At 42.0% G+C, this 23,913-nt stretch overlaps 1 protein-coding gene across 2 annotated transcripts in view; it reads left to right on the top strand.

The window, feature by feature from the left end:
* The window catches only part of LOC139380323 (polypeptide N-acetylgalactosaminyltransferase 13), an 84,852-nt gene that overhangs the window by 22,417 nt on the left and 38,522 nt on the right, over window positions 1-23,913 (top strand). For both annotated transcript variants that reach the window (XM_071122923.1, XM_071122922.1), the window contains 6 exons: window positions 9,235-9,403; window positions 13,396-13,562; window positions 14,020-14,227; window positions 16,911-17,081; window positions 18,172-18,289; window positions 18,436-18,616. In XM_071122923.1, coding sequence (XP_070979024.1) covers window positions 9,235-9,403; window positions 13,396-13,562; window positions 14,020-14,227; window positions 16,911-17,081; window positions 18,172-18,289; window positions 18,436-18,616 — 1,014 coding nt within the window. The remainder of the gene's footprint in view (window positions 1-9,234; window positions 9,404-13,395; window positions 13,563-14,019; window positions 14,228-16,910; window positions 17,082-18,171; window positions 18,290-18,435; window positions 18,617-23,913) is intronic.

Raw genomic sequence — 23,913 nt, 5'->3', positions numbered from 1 at the left:
ATTCTATAACAGTAGCCATTGCACGGGTTGAGGGAGACAATGCCATCCTGTCTAATGTTCAGACTCTACTTGTAGATGTAAGAGAATAAATCCGTACTGCCCTTCCCACTTCACCGTTGCTCCAAGCAGAGGAAACTGCAGTTCTGAAATACATCAAAAAGCGTGAAGACTTCTGCCTGAAGCCCATACACGCCACAGCTTACATGTTGGACCCCAAGTATGCTGGTAAGAGCATCCTGTCTGGTGCAGAGATCAACAAGGCCTATGGTGTCATCACTACCGTGTCTCGCCACCTTGGCCTGGATGAGGGCAAGGGTCTTGGCTGTCTGTGGAAGTACACTTCCAAGCAAGGGGTTTGGGATGGAGATACAATATGGCAGTCATGCCAACATACAGTGCCTTGCGAAAGTATTCGGCCCCCTTGAACTTTGTGACCTTTTGCCACATTTCAGGCTTCAAACATAAAGATATAAAACTGTATTTTTTTGTGAAGAATCAACAACAAGTGGGACACAAACATGAAGTGGAACGACATTTATTGGATATTTCAAACTTTTTTAACAAATCAAAAACTGAAAAATTGGGCGTGCAAAATTATTCAGCCCCTTTACTTTCAGTGCAGCAAACTCTCTCCAGAAGTTCAGTGAGGATCTCTGAATGATCCAATGTTGACCTAAATGACTAATGATGATAAATACAATCCACCTGTGTGTAATCAAGTCTCCGTATAAATGCACCTGCACTGTGATAGTCTCAGAGGTCCGTTAAAAGCGCAGAGAGCATCATGAAGAACAAGGAACACACCAGGCAGGTCCGAGATACTGTTGTGAAGAAGTTTAAAGCCGGATTTGGATACAAAAAGATTTCCCAAGCTTTAAACATCCCAAGGAGCACTGTGCAAGCGATAATATTGAAATGGAAGGAGTATCAGACCACTGCAAATCTACCAATACCTGGCCATCCCTTTAAACTTTCAGCTCATACAAGGAGAAGACTGATCAGAGATGCAGCCAAGAGGCCCATGATCACTCTGGATGAACTGCAGAGATCTACAGCTGAGGTGGGAGACTCTGTCCATAGAACAACAATCAGTCGTGTATTGCACAAATCTGGCCTTTATGGAAGAGTGGCAAGAAGAAAGACATTTCTTAAAGATATCCATAAAAAGTGTCGTTTAAAGTTTGCCACAAGCCACCTGGGAGACACACCAAACATGTGGAAGAAGGTGCTCTGGTCAGATGAAACCAAAATTGAACTTTTTGGCAACAATGCAAAACGTTATGTTTGGCGTAAAAGCAACACAGCTGAACACACCATCCCCACTGTCAAACATGGTGGTGGCAGCATCATGGTTTGGGCCTGCTTTTCTTCAGCAGGGACAGGGAAGATGGTTAAAATTGATGGGAAGATGGATGGAGCCAAATACAGGACCATTCTGGAAGAAAACCTGATGGAGTCTGCAAAAGACCTGAAACTGGGACGGAGATTTGTCTTCCAACAAGACAATGATCCAAAACATAAAGCAAAATCTACAATGGAATGGTTCAAAAATAAACATATCCAGGTGTTAGAATGGCCAAGTCAAGTCCAGACCTGAATCCAATCGAGAATCTGTGGAAAGAACTGAAAACTGCTGTTCACAAATGCTCTCCATCCAACCTCACGGAGCTCGAGCTGTTTTGCAAGGAGGAATGGGAAAAAATGTCAGTCTCTCGATGTGCAAAACTGATAGAGACATACCCCAAGCGACTTACAGCTGTAATCGCAGCAAAAGGTGGCGCTACAAAGTATTAACTTAAGGGGGCTGAATAATTTTGCACGCCCAATTTTTCAGTTTTTGATTTGTTAAAAAAGTTTGAAATATCCAATAAATGTCGTTCCACTTCATGATTGTGTCCCACTTGTTGTTGATTCTTCACAAAAAAATACAGTTTTATATCTTTATGTTTGAAGCCTGAAATGTGGCAAAAGGTCGCAAAGTTCAAGGGGGCCGAATACTTTCGCAAGGCACTGTATCTCATCAGCCACCTGGTGGAAGGGACTTTATGGATATGAGGCTCTTTCCCCTGTTGCCTCTATCATCCTGCAAATCCCACCAACATCAGCCACTTCAGAACGCAACTTGTCCATCTTTGGGAACACACACACCAGAGCATGCAACAAGCTGACCAATACAAGGGTTGAAAAATTGGTGGCCATACTGGCAAATTTGAGTTTTTTTTTAGCCTGACAACGAGTCATCCTCAATAAGGTTGGAAAGTGACAGTGAAGATGAGGCTTCAGAGTCTGATGTTCAAGAGGTGGACTTTGAGGAGGTCCAGGGAGAAGACATAGAATCCTGAGAGAAAGACAACAAAAGCTTTAGTTTCTAGACTATCATTTTACAGATGTATGTTGAAAACGTTTTTGGGAAAAGCAATGGATCATTGGTGATCATTCAATATTCCATTTATTTTGTTCAGTGAAATCATCCTATGTGAAGAGTCAACTCAATTCACTCAAGTTAAATTCATCACTAAATTGTTTTTTTATTTATATTTGAAGGATTTAATAATTTGCAATTATGTCTACTCATGATAAGGTAAAAGGTTTATGTTTGTCTCCATATGATATGGTAAATACATCCAATGCAAAAAACATATACATTTAAATATAATATTAATTTGCATATATTTCCATTAATTCCCATATATTCCCGTTAATTCCCACTGAAAGTTTCCACCTGAATATTCTCCAAAATGTGCAACCATAGTCAGGAGCCCATAAGACGTCCGCTTTCCAAAGCTGCACCATTCTTTCAAACACAACATATAAAAGTTTCCATTGCGCATGGGATTCAATGAAAGTCTGGTTCATCCTTGGGAGCAATTTCCAAATGCCTGAAGGTACCACGTTCATCTGTGCCAACAATAGTACGCAAGTATAAACACCATGAGACCACGCAGCCGTCATACCACTCAGGAAGGAGATGTGTTCTGTCTCCTAGAGATGAACGTACTTTGGTGCGAAAAGTGCAAATCAATCTCAGAACAACAGCAAAGGACCTTGTGAAGATGCTGGAGGAAATGGGTACAAAAGTATCAATATCCACTGTAAAGAGTCCTATATCGACATAACCTGAAAGGCCGCTCAGCAAGGAAGAAGCCACTGCTCCAAAACTGCCATAAAAATCCAGACTATGGTTTGCAACTGCACATGGGAGCAAAGATCGTACTTTTTGTAGAAATGTCCTCTGGTCTGATGAAACAAATAGAACTGTTTGGCCATAATGACCATTGTTATGTTTGGAGGAAAAAGGGGGAGGCTTGCAAGCCGAAGAACATCATCCCAACCGCGAAGCACGGAGGTGAGAGCATCATGTTGTGGTGGTGCTTTGCTGCAGGAGGGACTGGTGCACTTTACAAAATAGATGGCATCATGAGGGAAGAAAATATGTGGATATATTGAAGCAACATCTCAAGACATCAGTCAGGAAGTTAAAGCTTGGTTGCAAATGGGTCTTCCAAATGGACAATGACCCCAAGCACACTTCCAAAGTTGTGGCAAAAAGGTTTAAGGACAACAAAGTTAAGGTATTGGAGTGGCCATCACAAAGCCCGGACCTCAATCCTATAGAAAATGTGTGGGCTGAACTGAAAAAGTACAACTACAAACCTGACTCAGTTACACCAGCTCTGTCATGAGGAAAGGGCCAAATTTCACCCAACTTATTGTTGAAGGCTAACCAAAACATTTGACACAAGTTAATCTATTTAAATGCAATGCTAACAAATACTAATTGAATGTATGTTAGCTTCTGACCCACTGGGAATGTGATGAAATAAATCATTCTCTCTACTATTATTCTGACATTTCACATTCTTAAAATAAAGTGGTGATCCTAACTGACCTAAGACAGGGAATTTTTACTATGATTAAATGTCAGGAGTATTGAAAAACTGAGTTTAAATGTATTTGGCTAAGGTGTATGTAAGCTACCGACTTCAACTGTAGGATGAGCGATGTTGAGAAAGTGTAAGCAGTGTAAGTACTAGCCAGCCAGCGGTGTCAAACTAAATTCCTGGAGGGCCATGTGTGTACTGGCTTTTGTTTCTTTCATTTCGTGACCAATTCAAACCTAACAAACAAGTAAGGGGAGTTCCTAACTAATCAATGACCTTAATTCATCAATCAGGTACAAGGGAGGATTGCAAATCCACAGACACTTGGCCCTCCAGGAATTGAATTTGACACCAATTGAGAGTGAGTTCACTGTAAGTGCTATCCCTGAAACAAACAGTAGAAGTGCATTGTTGGGCTCTTGTGATCCCCTGCCCAGTAGGATCTGCACGAATACATGACCTGCCAACTGGGTCAAACAGGGAAGCAGGAGGCAAGGGAGAGAGAGGAAGGACAGGAGGAGGAGGGGAGCTGCCCCAAAAACACAGCGTCTACATTGAGTGTCCAAAACATTATGAACACCTGCTCTTTCTATGACGTACACTGACCAGATGAATGCTATGATCCCATATTGATGTCACTTGTTAAATCCTCTTCAATCAGTGTAGATGAAAGGGAGGAGACAGGTTAAGGAAGGATTTTTAAGCCTTGAGACATGGATTGTGTATGTCGGCCATTCAGAAAAGATTTAAGTGCCTTTAAGTATGCTAGGTGCCAGGTGCACCGGTTTGTGTCAAGAACTGCAACGATGCTGGGTTTTTCACACTCAACAGTTTCCTTTGTGTATCAAAAATGGTCCACCACCCAAAGGACATCAAGCCAATGTGGCACAACTGTGGGAAGCTTTGAAGTCAACATGGGCCTGCATCCCTGTGGAATGCTTTCAACACCTTGTAGAGTCCATGGCCTGAAGAAGTGAGGACGTTCTTTGGGGGGTTCATGTTTTTATACTCAGTGTATGACCGAAATGGAAGCCTATTCCCTTTATAGTGTGCACTACTTTTGGCCAGAGCCCTATGGTCCTTGCGGAAAAGTAGTGCGCTATATAAGGACTAGGGTGCCATTTGAGATGCTCCCAGTCTCTAACTCACCAAACCTGAACAGGCCAAACTCCCCTTCCACTCTCTTCTGCAAAGTAAATTAAGCATAGAAATGGCTTGAGGATGTGGGGAACTAAACTAAAATAATCAGATAATATAATCAGAGCCGGCTGCAGATCAATGTGATCTCCCACCTGGATTGAGCTTTTGCTCAACGAAGAGTAGCAAACCCTTGCTCGTAAGACTGGATACCTCTGTATCCCGGCAACATCGGTTCCATGAATAGCCTAACTAGGATATTCTATTCGCAACAGACACACTTGCGTCATTAGCGAAGAGAAAGAGCAGGCAGGCCAGCATTAGAGAGGAGAGGCAGGCAGAACCATGCCCATACTGTATGTCTTGGTAGTCTGCAATGCCTTAAATTGTCTTGCATGCCTCGCAAATTCACCAAATTAGCCTAGTTAGCCTCTTTCTCTCTGGTTTTATTTAAATGACACACCTTTCCCCAGGCCTTTATAGCCATATACAGTGCCTTGCGAAAGTATTCGGCCCCCTTGAACTTTGCGACCTTTTGCCACATTTCAGGCTTCAAACATAAAGATATAAAACTGTATTTTTTTGGAAGAATCAACAACAAGTGGGACACAATCATGAAGTGGAACGACATTTATTGGATATTTCAAACTTTTTTAACAAATCAAAAACTGAAAAATTGGGCGTGCAAAATTATTCAGCCCCTTTACTTTCAGTGCAGCAAACTCTCTCCAGAAGTTCAGTGAGGATCTCTGAATGATCCAATGTTGACCTAAATGACTAATGATGATAAATACAATCCACCTGTGTGTAATCAAGTCTCCGTATAAATGCACCTGCACTGTGATAGTCTCAGAGGTCCGTTAAAAGCGCAGAGAGCATCATGAAGAACAAGGAACACACCAGGCAGGTCCAGAGATACTGTTGTGAAGAAGTTTAAAGCCGGATTTGGATACAAAAAGATTTCCCAAGCTTTAAACATCCCAAGGAGCACTGTGCAAGCGATAATATTGAAATGGAAGGAGTATCAGACCACTGCAAATCTACCAAGACCTGGCCGTCCCTCTAAACTTTCAGCTCATACAAGGAGAAGACTGATCAGAGATGCAGCCAAGAGGCCCATGATCACTCTGGATGAACTGCAGAGATCTATAGCTGAGGTGGGAGACTCTGTCCATAGGACAACAATCAGTCGTATATTGCACAAATCTGGCCTTTATGGAAGAGTGGCAAGAAGAAAGCCATTTCTTAAAGATATCCATAAAAAGTGTTGTTTAAAGTTTGCCACAAGCCACCTGGGAGACACACCAAACATGTGGAAGAAGGTGCTCTGGTCAGATGAAACCAAAATGTAACTTTTTGGCAACAATGCAAAACGTTATGTTTGGCGTAAAAGCAACACAGCTCATCACCATGAACACACCATCCCCACTGTCAAACATGGTGGTGGCAGCATCATGGTTTGGGCCTGCTTTTCTTCAGCAGGGACAGGGAAGATGGTTAAAATTGATGGGAAGATGGATGGAGCCAAATACAGGACCATTCTGGAAGAAAACCTGATGGAGTCTGCAAAAGACCTGAGACTGGCACGGAGATTTGTCTTCCAACAAGACAATGATCCAAAACATAAAGCAAAATCTACAATGGAATGGTTCAAAAATAAACATATCCAGGTGTTAGAATGGCCAAGTCAAAGTCCAGACCTGAATCCAATCGAGAATCTGTGGAAAGAACTGAAAACTGCTGTTCACAAATGCTCTCCATCCAACCTCACTGAGCTCGAGCTGTTTTGCAAGGAGGAATGGGAAAAAATGTCAGTCTCTCGATGTGCAAAACTGATAGAGACATACCCCAAGCGACTTACAGCTGTAATCGCAGCAAAAGGTGGCGCTACAAAGTATTAACTTAAGGGGGCTGAATAATTTTGCACGCCCAATTTTTCAGTTTTTGATTTGTTAAAAAAGTTTGAAATATCCAATAAATGTCGTTCCACTTCGTGATTGTGTCCCACTTGTTGTTGATTCTTCACAAAAAAATACAGTTTTATATCTTTATGTTTGAAGCCTGAAATGTGGCAAAAGGTCGCAAAGTTCAAGGGGGCCGAATACTTTCGCAAGGCACTGTAGTCTACTTAGGCTATAAAATGTATAAAATGGAAAATAATGTTTTGTGATAACTGCACTATGATTTGAATGTTTTTCTTAACATTAAGGATTGTCATTTAAACGTTCACACCCCTAATTCATACTTATTTTTCAATTTAAAATACATATTTAATAACTCACAGAAGTTAGGCTAATTGATCTCCATTATTTATGTCCCCCCCCAAAAACTGTAAAGATATGGTTCACAGGAAACAGGATTGATAGAGCACTCTTGTTTTAGCTCAACACTATTGACCATGTCTCTACAGACCCATTATATATGAGGGTGAAGACCCTATAATATCATTTCAGACAAAGTCACTGGACAGGACCAGGGCATAAGACCTATGGGCCTTAGAATAGAGTTACTGTTGTCGTGGCCCATGTCAGGGGATCAGTGATGTGTTTGTTGGGCTGAAGAGCCAGAGAAAGGGAAGATACCAAAGTCTTGTTATTTCTAAGCTCGAGAATACTATTGACCAGAGGGGTATGCTGCAAAGCAGAATCAGTAAGTTACAGTAGCCAGCTAATTTGCCTAAATATTCTGAAATAGCTTTACATTGTTTACAAAGAAAAGATGGAAATGGGCTTGGTCTAATTGACTCAACAACCAAAAACACATTACATTTTAGATTTCTTAATGAACCTGAAAATCTGTAGATATTTTTGGTTGTTTATCAATGTAAGCTGCCTAACTCATTAATTCTGCTTTGTAGTATACCCCTCCGTTCACTTGAACTTGTGAGGAAACTGTACATGTTTTCATTTAGAAATCACAAGACATTCACCTGAATATTCTCTCTCTCTCTCAATTGTCCCCCATGGAAATCACTCTGCTTGAGATTATTGGAGAGCGGAGCATAAATCCACAGAGGTTATTTACCTTTGGATCATTGTGAAGCGGTGTAGAGCGGTGTGCAACAGATGCAGCTTGGGATGGTGCCGCTGTTCTCAAAGCTTCAATGGATCCTTAGTGATGCCGAGTGATCAGATTATGAGCTGATATTTCTTAACAGCAGAGGGCAGCTGTTATAATGCTCTCTCACTCCTTCATCAATGACAGAGAGGAGGGCTAGCCCCAAGTCCCTGGACAAATATGGGATTTTCCAACAGACCTAGATGATACTTGACATTTTAGTCTTTGAGCAGACCTTATCCTCAGCGATTTACAGTTAGTGCATTCATCATAAGTCAGCTAGGTGAGACAACCACATATCAGAGTCATAGTAAGTACATTTTTCCTACATAAAGGGGTTATCAGAAAAGTCTCTGCTAGTAGGAAATGTTATGTACAAAAAAAATTCAGGAGGATGGAGGGCAGGGGGCATGATTGTATGGCAAGAGTAGTCAGGGTCGGACTACCGCATTTGGGGCCCCGGGGCACCGACGTTTTTGGGGTAAAACGGATAACACATTTTGTGTTGATAAAAAGTAAAGTTTTATAATGCTATTCTACACATTTTGTTATGAGGTTACGACAACATTTTCAGTTTTAAAGCTAATTTCCTGCTATTCTACACATTTTGCCATGAGGCTCAGAGAGAATTGAGCAGTTTTCAAACAAATGTCCTCCAGGGGCCCATAACCTTAAAAATGTAATTGCTTGGGTGCCCACTGGAGGTTCGGGGGCCCAGGGGCACATGCCCTGTGTGCCTGTTCGGTAATCCGGCCCTGAGAATAGCATGGTTAATGGATACAGAATACTTGGGGAAGCTGCACCAGTGTCTGACTGATCAGGATTTCATTTGCTGTTTGGGACATTTTAATGGCCTCAGCATTCAAAGCCTGATAATGTGGCCATAATCTCACACTGATCTGAGGCCAGTCTTTCTCTCTTAGACACACTCTATACCATGGTTCATTTGCTCACGGTTCATTTTTAAGTTCATGGACTTCCCACAGTACTGTATCTTTATTAATAGATACAATAAAATAGATCTAGCTGCATTTAACAGATTTCTTTCATCTTATTCGGTAGCTGGAATTGTATGTGTGACCTTCCGCTCCCATTGAAATAACTGTGAAATCACATCGTGAGTATTAAATATGTAACATTTCTCCCCATTGTATTGCAGCGGTCATATCGCGGACCCACGAGGGCCCAGGGGAGATGGGGAAGGCGGTGGTTATCGCAAAGGACGAGCAGGAGAAAATGAAGGAGCTCTTTAAGATTAACCAGTTCAATCTGATGGCCAGTGACATGATTGCGCTCAACAGGAGTCTGCCGGATGTGAGACTGGACGGGTGAGTGAGCTTGACCATTTCCCAGACACACACTCTGAATCGCACTACTGACCTCTTTACTCGGCACGGCACGCACCGCCCACTTTAACAACGCTGTAACCTTCCACCGCTCCCTCTCAGAAGCTTTGATACCAGTGAGACCAAGTCACTATTATTCTAGTCATAAGCAAGTCACAAGGTCTGAGTCTCAAGTCGAGTCCCAAGTAGAACGGGTCGTGTCTCGAGTCGTGTATTCTGAGAGCAAGTCGTCTCGAGTCACAATTTTTTTCCAAATCAAGTCTCAATATAAGTAAAACAGAAAAATCTATACGTGCAATGACTTGTTCAACTACAAATCTCTGTCTGTTTTTTGAGGCAACCAGGCAGCCCTTTTCATTATTTTGTCTTCAACACATTTTGGTTATGTAATTGTGAAATAGGTACCTTGCAGTCGTAGTAAGGGAATGAAATCAGCAAAAGGCAGGTTGACATGCTCAGCGTAGATTTATTTACAGGTCTTGGCAGTGTAATGGTGAAAGCAAAATACCATATAAAATATGAGTAGATTTACCAATTAGGCACCGGCAATAGCCCAAAGGATATAGCCTCATTATCAGGGTTAACCTGTCCTAGCTGAACGAACACAGGTAGAGGGCCAAACTGAACAGCATCTGCTGGAGAAACCAAATCAAATCTGTCTAGCAGGACCTCAAACAGGTACATACATGTATTAGTACTTGGCCCCTTCCCAGGACCATACAGTTACCCATGACCCAATTGGCAATTACAACCAATAAACTGGTTCTATAATGTAAAAGGCATTTTCCACATCCAATGATACATACATTCGTCTTAATCAGACTTAATGATTATTAATGATATTTCCTCACCATTCATACATGGAACAATCATTTTTCTCTTACTCAACGTACTGACTCAGAAAGCGAGGCGCGCAGGCCACGTAGCCTATTTCTATGTGCACTGAGGCGCACACACTCCTATTACGCGCAAACAAAATGATAGAAAGATAGGACACATGCTGCAACAGTATGGAAAGGGGGATACCTAGTCAGTACAACTGAATGCCTTCAACGGAAATGTGTCTTCCGCATTTAATCCAACTGAATCAGAGAGGTGCGGGGGGGCTACCTTAATCGACATCCACGGCGCCCGGGGAACAGTGGGTTAACTGCCTTGCTCGGTGGCAGGCTACCTGCTGCCCCCATGGGGATGGAATGATGGAACACTAGCAATTATTGTAAGATGGAAAATAGATTTACCACATATGCATTTAAACGAGTGAAGGAGTTTGTTCTTAACTGACTTGCCAAGTTAAATTTAAGGTTAAATAAATACATAAAAATCAACAGCAAACATTTCCACAAGATGGCACCTATGGTGTATCTACACCAGAGTAATAATAGATTTTTGACATTGCAAAGACCATGATAGTAGTTGTTGTTTGATGCCCCCTTGCTGTTGAGCTCGTAAAGTAAACAGTTAATATTCTTGACCACCACTTCTCTCCCTACGATTTGACATTTTATCTGCACCTGATTCTATAGCTGTACAGCAAATCAGCAATCTGGGCAAGGCTGCGGTTACCATCTTGGGCTGCGTGGAGAGTAATCCAGGGAGTCTCTAGTCTGTTGCCGCGTTCACGTGCTAGTCGGAACTAGGAAAATCTGAAATGTCAGACTTTTAGTTGACCGTAGCATGTGTATAACTACAACCAGTTAGTTAGCAAGTCAGAAATGTCAGTTTCCTAGTTCAGACTAGCACGTAAACGCGGCATGTGCCACAAAATGAGTGACAGAACCTGGCTAGATAATTTCGTTATCAGTTTCAAGCCAAAGTCGAGTCCCGAGTCTTGAGGCTTAAAGTCTTGAAGTCCAAGTCAAGTCTGAAGTTATTTTATTTTCAATCAAGTCTTAGGTCATCCAATTTGTGACTCGAGTCCATGTCATGTGACTTGAGTCATCAACTCTGTCCACTTCACATGGCAACATATTCCTGTTATCAAAGGGCTGCCATTTTGGATCTACTTTCTGCCTCTTTTTTTATTTTTTTACTCGTTGTTGTTTTAGTCTAGAGACTTCAGCAAAATTCAATGAATTCAAGAAAGCACAGCTGACAGCACAATGTTGACAATAACAGCATGGGGTTCCTTTTAATGTTAGGAGCAGCCGCAAGCAGAGTATTAACAGCAATAAGAGACTATCTACCAAATAACTTATATCCAACAGAACATTTTGATATAGTCCAGAACCAACCAATTTGTTAACTTTGATGAAAAAACCCTTTTAAGTCCTCGGATTCCTTAGGATTCATTCCATGATGCAACATTCTCTAATTCAATGATGGCTGGTGAGGGGGACGAGGGGCCATAGTTTTGCCCGGAATGGAACAGCATCTAACTCAGGGAAACCATGTGTTTGATGTTTTTCCTACCGCGCCATTCGTTCCGTTCCAGCGATTTACTATGAGCTCGTCCTCTGATTTTAAAGTGCCACCAGCCACCACTGCTCTAATTGAAGAATATTAGACTTACTCTTTAGCCGTGTTGGACCCATTACATCAGCCGTGACAGTCTGAATGGGAGAAGGGCTTTGTTTACTGTCACCCAAGACCTACTGGAGCTGGATAATGAAAACCCAAAGAGCAATTTGTGTGAAACATGACCCACATTCGTCTTGAGCAGCTGATCTAGAGGCAGTCTCTCCTGGCGACATCGCCGTGATTCATGTTTATGTATTTCTACAGAGCATTTCTTATCAACTGTTCTTTACAAAGTGCCCTGCGCTGCAGTCCCAAGGTCTCTCATGTTGTAGGAAAATAGGAACATTTTCAATACAACAATATAAATAACGATGCAGAGAATATAAACATATACCAATGCTGTCAACATGGTCTGTATGTTTAATATATTGAATGTGTATTGACACTCAATTGTATGACTGTCCACCATGGGTTTTTACATTGGATTCAAACTGAGTTGATAAAGACACATGTAAAACACTGCATGCACACCATTTCACACATCTACCAGGAATGTGCTAAGCACGATGCTTTTAGTCATATCTAATGACAAATTCCACGTAAATACAAACTAGAGTCCCATATTGAAGAATTTGTACAAAATGGAGAGCAAACAAACAATACTGTAGATCTAAATAGTGATTTTATTTCACCCCAAAAGTGCCATGCTGCGTAATTGTACTAATTGCATCTCTACATTTTCCTCAAACGACTCGCCAATACCCCTTGGAACGTTATAAAAACTTTTTTTTTTTTTAAAGCTTGACGTTGAAAAAAAACGTGAACTTCTGTGAGAGAGTGCCGTGTGGTGTAGTAGCCAGTTGTGGAGAGAAAGAAGAGGTTTGTTCAGTGGCTAGTAGCTAGCTACCCTGGTGCCCCCATTCTGTCAGTCTGTCCTGTCACCCGTAGTGGGGTGAACAGGATACCCCTGCTTTCCGCTCCACCATATAGGGAATGTCATTTATCTCACTGTAGTCAAAGAGGTTGTTGCGGCTCTATATATTTGTTGTATTTTTAACTTATTTACGTTGGAGGGATCATACTCAAATGAGCTTTGTGTTATTGTTGATGTCGTTGACGTTATTGTTGTTATTGGGAATTTTTATTCTGACACCTGTTATTTTTGTTTTATTCGATTGAATATAAGGTTGTTGTCTGACGTTCCCTATATGATCCCTGGTCAAAAGTAGTGCACTATGGAAGGAATAGGGTGCCATTTGAGATATAGCCTGTGTGTGTGGAGCAGCATGCCGATGACCACACCATATAAATTCTTGTCAATGTTGGTTTTGTTTTTCGAAGCGGTTTGTTTTGTTCCGGTGCTCTAATGTTCAACCACGTATAGTAGGCTATACTGTATGTACAGAAATATCACACAACTATGCTCAGTCTCGATCGAATTCCAATGTAGACAAGCGTCAGGAGTAGCAGCACATTTGATCTCCTAACCAGAGCTCTCGTTCTCTGTCCATCAGTTGCAAGACCAAGGTGTACACGGACGATCTCCCCAACACCAGCATAGTGATTGTGTTCCACAACGAGGCGTGGAGCACCCTGCTCCGCACTGTCCACAGTGTCATCAACCGCTCGCCACGCTACCTACTGCAGGAGATCCTGCTGGTGGACGACGCCAGTGAGAGAGGTACTGTAGCTGGGTCCAGCCTAAACTTAAACCTTTCGGATGGGACGTTGAAACGGGTGTCCTGACTCTCTGTGGTCACTAAAAGATCCCATGGCATTTATAGTAAGAGTAGGGGTTTTAACTCTGGTGTTCTGGCTAAATTCTCAATCTGGCCCTCGTTATGGCCTCCTAATCATCTTCAGCTTCCAATTGGCTCATTCATCCCCCCCTCCTCTTCTCTGTAACTATTCCACAGGTCATTGCTGTAAATGAGAACGTGTTCTCGGTCAACTTACCTAGTAAAATAAGGGTTAAATAAGTGTCAAATAAATCAAATAAACCCATCAACTCACTAGCTTTACTGGGTTTAAAGGTGCAATCTAGGATTAGTTCATATAGTTCTTAGTATTGGGTCATAATATAACCAAATAAGGAAGTTCTTCAGGAGTTTGAAGCATGTCCTCTCCTCTTCTGTCAGACTTCTTGGGAAAGAAGCTGGAGAACTATGGTCGGACCCTGGAGGTTCCCGTGCGGGTCCTGCGGATGGAGCAGCGGACGGGGCTGATCCGGGCCAGGCTGAGGGGGGCTGCGGCCACACGGGGGCAGGTCATCACCTTCCTGGATGCCCACTGTGAGTGCACCACGGGCTGGCTGGAGCCTCTGCTGGCCAGGATCAAAGAGGATCGGTAAGGAACTCAGTGTCACTACCACCCCTCAATGTAAATGGAACAGGCAGCAATGGAGAGACATGGCGGTGCTGATGCTTGTCACAAATCATCTCCGCACTGTTCTGCTCTTGCTGCCTCAGTGGGATGCGATTTTCTGTGTCATCTGAAAACTGATCTGATGTTAAAGGGAAAATAATCAAAAGATGTATTTTTGATGTAAGCCGGCATGTTATAGAAGGGTCCAGACATTTCTTTGTGTGATTTGGCTTGGTTTTGAGAACTTTATCTGCAACGTTATAATCCATGTTGGTCGAGTCGTGCTGTTTCCCCCCCAATCAGCTGTGCAGGCCAAGCGTGTCCCTACACGGACACAGCCCGCGCAGCATGGCTGGTGAAAGAAACAAGATTTCATGTGTACAACATGTGAAGACCTACATCACTACACTGACAGCGTTTCTGTTTCTAAAAGGACGTATTTGGGTGTTTTTGGAGATTTTGTGAATGCATTTTGCACGCCCTGATACTGCACGACGAGCAATGAGAAAGTGACTGGGGTCAATTGGGGTACAGTATGTTTCTCAAAAGTAAGCCAAATAGCTGAATGGGAGACGTTACAGCTTGTTTTGTCAGGGCGCGGTCTGTCATGTCTTTACACCGTAGTAGATACAGTGGAATGTGATTGCACGGAATAACTTAAATGGCGGCTATTTTAAGTGACAGCAGGGTTTCAAATCTATTATCTGGTATCTGTGGTAATTGTTATCCTGTAATGGTGGGGTAATTCTAATCCTGTTTCAGGATTGCACTTGCTTGTTCGGTGGGTGAAGGGTTCCTTCTACGGAAAAGGGAGACGTTGCAGGTGATGACTAAAGATAAATGCACCCCCTCCCCCATTATCTCTGAAAACTGGGGTCAGACATTCACCCATTTTGCCTCAGGTGCCAGGCAGAAATTCATATTGTAATACCAAGGAGATTATATTATAGAGCCATTACACCTTTATGCCCCCTGCACATTTATTGATGTGTAAAAGGATGTGCAGGAGCACAAAAGTGCACGGAGACTGATTTGATTTAGACCAGGAAGTGAAGTGAATGCTGAGTGAGGGGGATGTGTCGAATGAATCGCCTGCAGCACATAGAGCCTCCCAAATGGCACCCTATTCCCTACATCAGGGGTTATGAAAACTTTTGGGACCCCTTCATAATCAGAACAAAGCTCGAATGAGATAAACATTTTTTGCTTACAAGGAGTTTTAGTATGACTTCGGCAGTGCATGGCACGAACGAACCAAGTCTCGGCCCTGAGAAGGAACATTTTAAAGGCCCGCGTCTTGGCATTGGAGAGAAAATGTTGCCCTTTTCAAACTTATTTCCTGCAATTCAACACATTTTGTCATGGGGCAGAGAGAATTTTTGTTGTTGTTGCAGCTTTAAAGATAATATCCTGCATTGACAGTGCATTTCTGTAAAAAAAAATTGTATTACACCCTCTAAATTTATACCACATATCCCTTTGCCAAAATTTGTTTAATCTGTTGTCAGTAATATTCATTGAAAGAATGTAATGTAAACAAACAAAAAAACAAAGATTAAAACATACTGTATATATATTTTGGGATCTGGCCGCAGACACCCTGCAGTACCTTATATTGGCCTTGTCAAAAGTAGTGCACTAGGAAATAGGGTGCCATTTGGGATGCAGTTATCTATCACGTTTCAGGTAAGACCCAAATTTAGACTGTGTTGAAAGTAACAGTGTTTATTACATCAACAGGGGCAGGCAAACGAAAGGTCAAGACAGGCAGAGGTCGATAATCCAGAGTAGTTGGGCAAGGGTACAGGACGGCAGGCAGGCTCAGGGCCAGGTCAGGCAGAGTGGTCAGGCAGGCGGGCTCAGAGTCAGGACAGGCAACGGTCTAAACGAGGAGGGCGAGAAAAAGAGAGACTGGGGAAAAGCAGGAGCTGAGACAAAAACACTGGTTATCTTTTCAAACAAGACTAACTGGCAACAGACAAACAGAGAACACATGTATAAATACACAGAGGATAATGGGGAAGATGGGCGACACCTGGAGGGGGGTGGAGGCAATCACAAAGACAGGTGAAACAGATCAGGGCGTGACAGTTATCCATACATTGTCATTGTCAACATAATCTACATGGATATTTTCAATTTCTTTTGACTGTAAGTAGCTTCTCACTAATGCAATATGTTACCTCTGGTCATTGCTGTTAACCTAATGGATATGTTTATAATGTGTATGGACCAGCCAATGATGGACTAATATTGAAATAATCTCATAATGAAGCCAGGAATAATGCCACCGCTGTAGAAATGCGTGGTCAGCAGTTAGTTAGCTACTTTCATTTTTTCTCTGCGCTCACCTGAAGAAACAACGGTTAGGGGACCATTACCTTTGTAAATTATTTATTCATTTATTATTCATTGCTTGGATGCTGTTGGCTCTGCCAGCCAATCAGTTTAATATAATCAGATGTGGAATGTTATTAACGGAAATAACACAAAGTTTCAGCGTTTAAGGGAACAAAAGGAATACATTTTGGAGAGTGCATTAGAGTTCTACAAAGGGCTTTCTTCCACTATTTCCTGTAAAACTAACTCTTCTGATTTCTCCATGGTTAGTCTCTCACTGTGTTTCTTGTTAAATGAAAGCCTTATGGTCTCCATGGTTGTTTAGGAGATCTGTGGTGTGTCCTATAATCGATGTGATCAGCGACGAGACGTTTGAATATATGGCAGGCTCAGACATGACCTACGGAGGATTTAACTGGAAGCTGAATTTCCGTTGGTATCCCGTGCCTCAGAGAGAGATGGACAGGCGCAAAGGGGACAGGACACTCCCTCTCAGGTGCACACAAGATACATACCTTCCTCTGTGGCCATGTTGAAATGCATTTCTTTGTACTGAAAGAATTTGTCTACGTCCCAAATGGCACCCTATTGACTTTATAGTGCACTACTTTTGTAAAAGTAGTGCACTACAGTATATAGGGATTCGGGTACCATTTGGGATGCATGCTTTGTTATCACAGTGCAGCCAAGCCAGGGGCTGGTGGATCAGAGTCAGCAAGGAGAGGACAGTAACATTAAAGAACAGTTTATTGAGAATCTCATCAGACAAAACAAATGTTAGCTCTAGCGTTGTCATTTCAGCTGAGAATAGGTTGTTTGAAATGCCCGGGAAGCTGCAGAGTTGACATCATTGATGTGGATTTCTTTAGAAGCCTTTTCTTCTGATAACTGCAGCTTTGATGGCTTTCATTTGCAGATAGAAATGGATTGCATTTCTGTCCATTTGTTTTTTGTTTTATTATTTGATACAGTTGATATATATTTGTAGTTTCATGTTGCAACTAGTTCCATTGTCAAACAGGAAAATACTAAAGCAGGACTTAAATGGAGCCGGTGCTGCAAAATATTGACTAAGTTCTCCATCGATCATATTACATTGGGTCAGAGCAACAACATGGTGTTACGATGGTGTCACTCAACGCTTCATAAATCTGATTTCTATTATCGTTAAATGATAGGATTATCTCCAAGGCCTAGCTGTGTCTGTTTGCTTTTCTTTAGCAGAATGAAAATGGCAGAGAGTGGTTCAAACAACGAGAGTGGTTTTGCACTGAGATTGTCTGTTCCACGGCATCCATGTCTTTTAACTGGGCCAGTCGAGGTCAGGCTTGTTCGTGTGAAAGAGTAGTTTCCAAAGTGCCCATTCGTTTGATGAAAACATTTAAACAATTGTGCAGCAAGGTGATTTAATCATGCCTTGCTAATCAAAACCATAGTTCCTCCCCCCAGAAATTATTATAATAATGTAATATTACTGTATGCCATAGATATTGATTATTTGCGAGCTGACATGTTTCTCAATGTAAGATACGTGTCTCTTGCAAGATGTATTTCTTTATCCACACTCATCATTTTTTCTCCTACAGAACCCCTACCATGGCTGGAGGGTTATTCTCTATTGACCGGACATATTTTGAAGAAATAGGCACATACGATCCAGGGATGGACATTTGGGGCGGAGAGAACTTGGAGATGTCTTTCAGGGTGAGTGATTGATAATAGAGGGCTGAGCTCTGCTGGGTTATTATGACAATGAAAGTGGCCTGTGTGTGTGTGCGTACTTGCATGCATGTTTGTTTGTGTGTGTGTATTGTGTATGTGTGTGTGACCTCTTGCTGTTGTTTGTGCAGATCTGGCAGTGTGGCGGCTCTCTGGAGATTATCACTTGTTCCCATGTGGGTCACGTGTTCCGAAAGGCCACCCCTTACAGCTTCCCTGGGGGCACGGGTCAAGTCATCAACAAGAACAACAGGCGATTGGCCGAGGTGTGGATGGACGGCTTCAAAGACTTCTTCTATATCATATCACCAGGTACGCTATCACGCCTCCATTTTAATCTGTTGTTGTCTCTCAGCGGGTGGGAATACATATGGACTGGACTGGGAATGCAGACCTGGGTTCAAATAGTATTTGAAATAATTTCAAAAACTTAAGCTGGGTTAAAGCTGGAGTTTCTTGGCGCAATAGAACCAATAGAATTGTTGGAAAATGGTACACCCCACCCACCTGGGACTCCATGCAGACTAAAGCAAACGGTAAAGGGATTTAAAAGATTTAAAATAGTAGTTCAACACAGATCTGATGGAGTGGCAATGCCTATGGCCTCAGTGTAAATCGCTGAGTTCAAAGGATGTACTTTAAGTGTGGAATCAGTCCCTGCCTATCATGTTGGGTATAAGTGGCATGTGGGTAGTTGACGTGAGGCCCCTGTTTTTTGTCCATGATGGCAAACACAAATATAACTTCACTTAAATTGGCTAAAATTGTGATATAATAGTCAAATCTTTGAGTAAATTCATGCACTTTATAATTTGTTTTCTTACGATTTTGAACCAAACGTGGCAATTGTCCAGTGGTGTGACTGTCCCAGGTGAGGTTGTGCAACTTTGAACTTAAGTCATTTAATGAAAAAATGAACAAAATTCCATTCGCCTACTCTTTTAGTTATAACACAGAAGTTTATTTCAAGAAACAATAGTCTATTCATGATATTTCCAAATAGTTCTGATTGATTACATGTTGTCCCTAAAAGCAATGTCCACTTGGTGTGACCTAATTCTGTGATTAAACAACGAGCCAGCATTTGGGCACCACGGCACTGAGGAGGGTTCTCTTGAAATGAGCACATGGCCTGAACAGATTGTGTTATCAGAATTTTTTTATCAATATATTGCACCTCTGCCATTGCCATAAAGGCGGTCAGTTTCTTAGTCCTTTGGTGTGATGCCTTTTGTATACAGTATACAGTGTCTTCGGAAATTATTCCGATCCCTTGACATTTTTTTTTTTTTACATTACAGCCTTATTCTAAAATTGATTCAATTGTTTTTTTCCGCCTCATCAATCTACACACAATACCCCATAATGACAAAGAAAGAACAGGTTTGTAGAAATGTTTGCAAATGTATTGAAAATGCAAAACTGAAATGTCACATTCACATAAGTATTCAGACCCTTTACTCAGTACTTTGTTGAAGCAGAGATTATAGCCTGGAGTCTTGGATATAACGCTACAAGCTTGGTAAACCTGTATTTGTGAAGTTTCTTCCATTCCTTTCTGCATATCCTCTCAAGCTATGTCAGGTTGGATGGGGAGCATTGCTGCAAAGCTATTTTCAGGTCTCTCCAGAGATGTTAGATCGGGTTCAAGTCCGGGCTCTGGCTGGGCTACTCAAGGACATTCAGAAACTTGTCCCGAAGCCACTCCTGCGTTGTCTTGGCTGTGTGCTTAGGGTCATTGTCCTGTTGGAAGGTGAACCGTCGCCCCAGTCTGTAGTCCTGAGCACTCTGAAGCAGGTTTTCATCAAGGATCTCTCTGTACTTTGCTCCGTTCATCTTTGCCTCAATCCTGACTAGTCTCCCAGTCCCTGCCGCTGAAAAGCATCCCCACAGCATGATGCTGCCACCACCATGCTTCTCCATAGGTATGGTGCCAGGTTTCTTCCAGACGTGACGGCAGGCATTCAGGTCAAATAGTTCAATCTTGGTTACATCAGACCAGAGAATTTTGTTTCTCATGGTCTGAGATTCGTTAGGTGCCTTTTGGCAAACTTCAAGCGGGCTGTCATGTGCCTTTTACTGAGGAGTGGCTTCTGTCTAGCCATTCTACCATAAAGGCCTGATTTGGTGGAGTGCTGAAGAGAGTGTTGTCCTTCTGGGATGTTCTCCCATATCCACAGAGGAACTCTAGAGCTCTGTCAGAGTGACCATCGGGTTCTTGGTCACCTCCCTGACCAAGGCCCTTCTCCCCCTATTGATCAGTTTGGCCGGGCGGCCAGCTCTAGGAAGAGTCTTTACAAATTTCTTCCATTTAAGAATGATGGAGGCCACTGTGTTCTTGGGGACCTTCAATGCTGCAGACATTGATACCCCTGCCTCAACACAATCCTATCTCGGAGCTCTACGTACAACTCCTTTGACCTCATGGCTTGTGGGAACTTATATAGACAGGTGTGTGCCTTTCCAAATCATGTCTAATAAATGTAATTTACCACAGGTGGACTCCAGTCAAGTTGTAGAAACATCTCAAGGATGATCAATGGAAACAGGATGCGCCTGAGCTCAATTTCGAGTCTCATAGCAATGGGTGTGAATACTTATGTAAATAAGGTATTTCTGTAGATTATTTTTTTTTAATACATTTGCAAAAATTCAAAATATTGTTTTTTGCATTGTTATTGTGGGGTATTGTGTGTAGATTGCTGAGAAAAAAATATTAAATCCATTTTAGAATAAGGCTGTAACGTAACAGAATGTGGAAAAGTCAAGGGGTCTGAATATTTTCAGAAGGCACTGTTTATCCATATATTTTTTTTATAAAGTACAAAAAGCAATGAAAACATGTTGTGGGGACATCATATAGGTTTACTGTTAACAATAAGGCCCACATTGGACCATACTGCCTGAGATTTCCAACGGTGTGAAAAGCTTTTTTCCCTTGGTGTGACATGAAGATGTGTCACACCAGAGGAAATAGCTGTCATTCCACCGGACATAACCCATTAATAAACATACAGTACCAGTCAAAAGTTTGGACACACCTACTCATTCAAGGGTTCTTCTTTATTTTTTACTCTTTTCTACATTAAATGATAGCGAAAACATATCTGTGAAATAACATACATGGTACCATGTAGTAACCAAAAAATTGTTAAACAATGAAAATATATTTTAGATTCTTCAGAATAGCCACTCATTTCCTTGATGACAGCTTTGTACACTCTTTGCATTCTCTCAACCAGCTTCACCTGGAATGCTTTCACAACAGTCTTGAAGGAATTCCCACACATGCTGAGCACTTGTTGGGTGCTTTTCCTTCCCTCTGCGGTCCAACTCATCCCAAACCATCTCAATTGGGTTGAGGTTGGGTGAATGTGGAGGCCAGGTCATCTGATGCAGCACTCCATCACTCTCCCTTCTTGGTCAAATAGCCCTTACACAGTCTGGAGGTGTGTTGGGTTATTGTCCTGTTGAAAAACAAATGATGATCCCGCTAAGCGCAAACCAGATGGGATGGCGTATCGCTACAGAATGCTGTGGTAGCCATGCTACCACAAGTGTGCCTTGAATTCTAAATAAATCACCAACAGTGTCACCAGCAAAGCACCATCACACCTCATGGTGGGAACCACACATGCAGCGATCATCTGTTCACCTACTCTCTCACAAAGACACGGCGGTTAGAACCAAAAATCTCAAATTTGGACCAAAGGACAGATTTCCATAGGTCTAATGTCCATTGCTCGTGTTTCTTGGCCCAAGCAAGTCTCTTCTTCTTATTTGTCTCCTTTAGTTGTAGTTTCTTTGCAGCAATTTGACCACGAAGGCCTGATTCACACAGTGTCCTCTGAACAGCTGATGTTGAGATGTGTCTGTTACTTGAACTCTGTGAAGCATTTATTTTGGCTTCAATTTCTGAGGCTGGTAACTCTAATGAACTTATCCTCTGCAGCAGAGGTAACTCTGGTTCTTCCTTTCATGTGGTGGTCCTCATGAGAGCTGTTTCATAAGAGTGCTTGATGGTTTTTGCGACTGCACTTGAAGAAATGTTCAAAGTTATTGTAATAATTCGGATTGACTGACCTTCGTGTCTTAAAGTAATGATGGACTGTCGTTTCTCTTTGCTTATTTGAGCTGTCCGTGCCATAATATGGACTTGGTCTTTTACCAAATAGGGCTGTCTTCTGTATACCACCCCTAGCTTGTCACAACACAACTGATCGGCTCAAACACATTAAGAAGGAAAGAAATTCCACAAATGAACTTTTAACAAGGCACACCTGTTAATTGAAATGCATTCCAGGTGACTACCTCATGAAGCTGGTTCAGAGAACGCCAAGAGTGTGCAAAGCTGTCATAAAGGGTGGCTACTATGAAGAATCTCAAATATAAAATATATTTTGATTTGTTTTTACACTTTTTTGGTTACTACATGATTCCATATGTGTTATTTCATAGTGTTGATGTTTTCACTATTATTCTACAATGTAGAAAATTGTAAAAATAAAGAAAAACCCTTGAATGAGTAGGTGTGTCCAAACTTTTTTCTGGTACTGTATATAATGACCTTTTTAGACCCAAATTTTCATGAAGTAACACTGAATTAGACTATTTGTATTCTCTTGCAATTTTGATACTTTTAAGTGATTCTAAGTGCAATATGTATTCATTCTCCCACGCCTGGTTTCTCACTCTCATCATGTGAACATTGTTCTGGAGACCTCTGGGTCTGTCTCTGCCCTCTAGGGAGGGTCTAGTTATTTTACCTGGCCTAGTGACGATGCAGACACATATTGGGGGCTGGCTGTGGTGCTCCCATTCCTGGTTCTCATCCATCCCCTTAGTCCCTCTATGTCTGTCCTAACATTTTCACTCCTCCTGACTGATGGGCATACGTGATCCACCCTGGGAGGGCCCCCATTATCCGTGCCTCTTTTGGAGACTGTTCCCCCTCCCCTGCTCTACCTGGTTGATCCTGCCATATTCTTGTCCCAAATATTAAGCCATACTAGTCTTAGTACACATGGTCGATGCAGTGAAACTGAATGGCTCATTAAATCTAGTTATGGTTTAATGAATCGCTCCAGTGTTACTTGGATAACTGTGGCAATTCTAGTGCTAAAATATGCCAACAAGTCCCGACTTTTGGGCACACGTGCATTTATCAGACTCAAAACCCATACAGGTACTCCGGACCGTGGCACTGGTGTCTCATTCGAATGTCTGCCCTATCATCTTTGGATTGTAGTTTCTGTGCCTACCATGGGTAACGGAGAATCAGAATTTGATTTCCGGAGAGTCTGAGTCTGAGAAACGGCTACCACATACAAGGAAGGCAGCAGGCACACAAATGATCAACTCCCGATTTGCGGAGGTAGTGATGAAAAATTCTGTATTGAACTTTTATTTAACTAGGCAAGTCAGTTAAGAACACATTCTTATTTACAATAACGGCCTACCAAAAGGCAAAAGGCCTCCTGCGGGGACGGGGGCTGGGATAAAAAAATTATAATACAGGACACTTGAAGTCCGTGTAATTAAAACTAGTACACTTAAAATCCTTTAAATAGGATCCATTACTGATGTATAGAACTAATGTTAAGAAGCAT

The sequence above is a fragment of the Oncorhynchus clarkii genome, chromosome 22 (genome assembly GCF_045791955.1).
Source record: "Oncorhynchus clarkii lewisi isolate Uvic-CL-2024 chromosome 22, UVic_Ocla_1.0, whole genome shotgun sequence".
NCBI classification, from domain to species: domain Eukaryota; kingdom Metazoa; phylum Chordata; class Actinopteri; order Salmoniformes; family Salmonidae; genus Oncorhynchus; species Oncorhynchus clarkii.
This window is presented reverse-complemented; position numbering and strand designations above follow the sequence as displayed.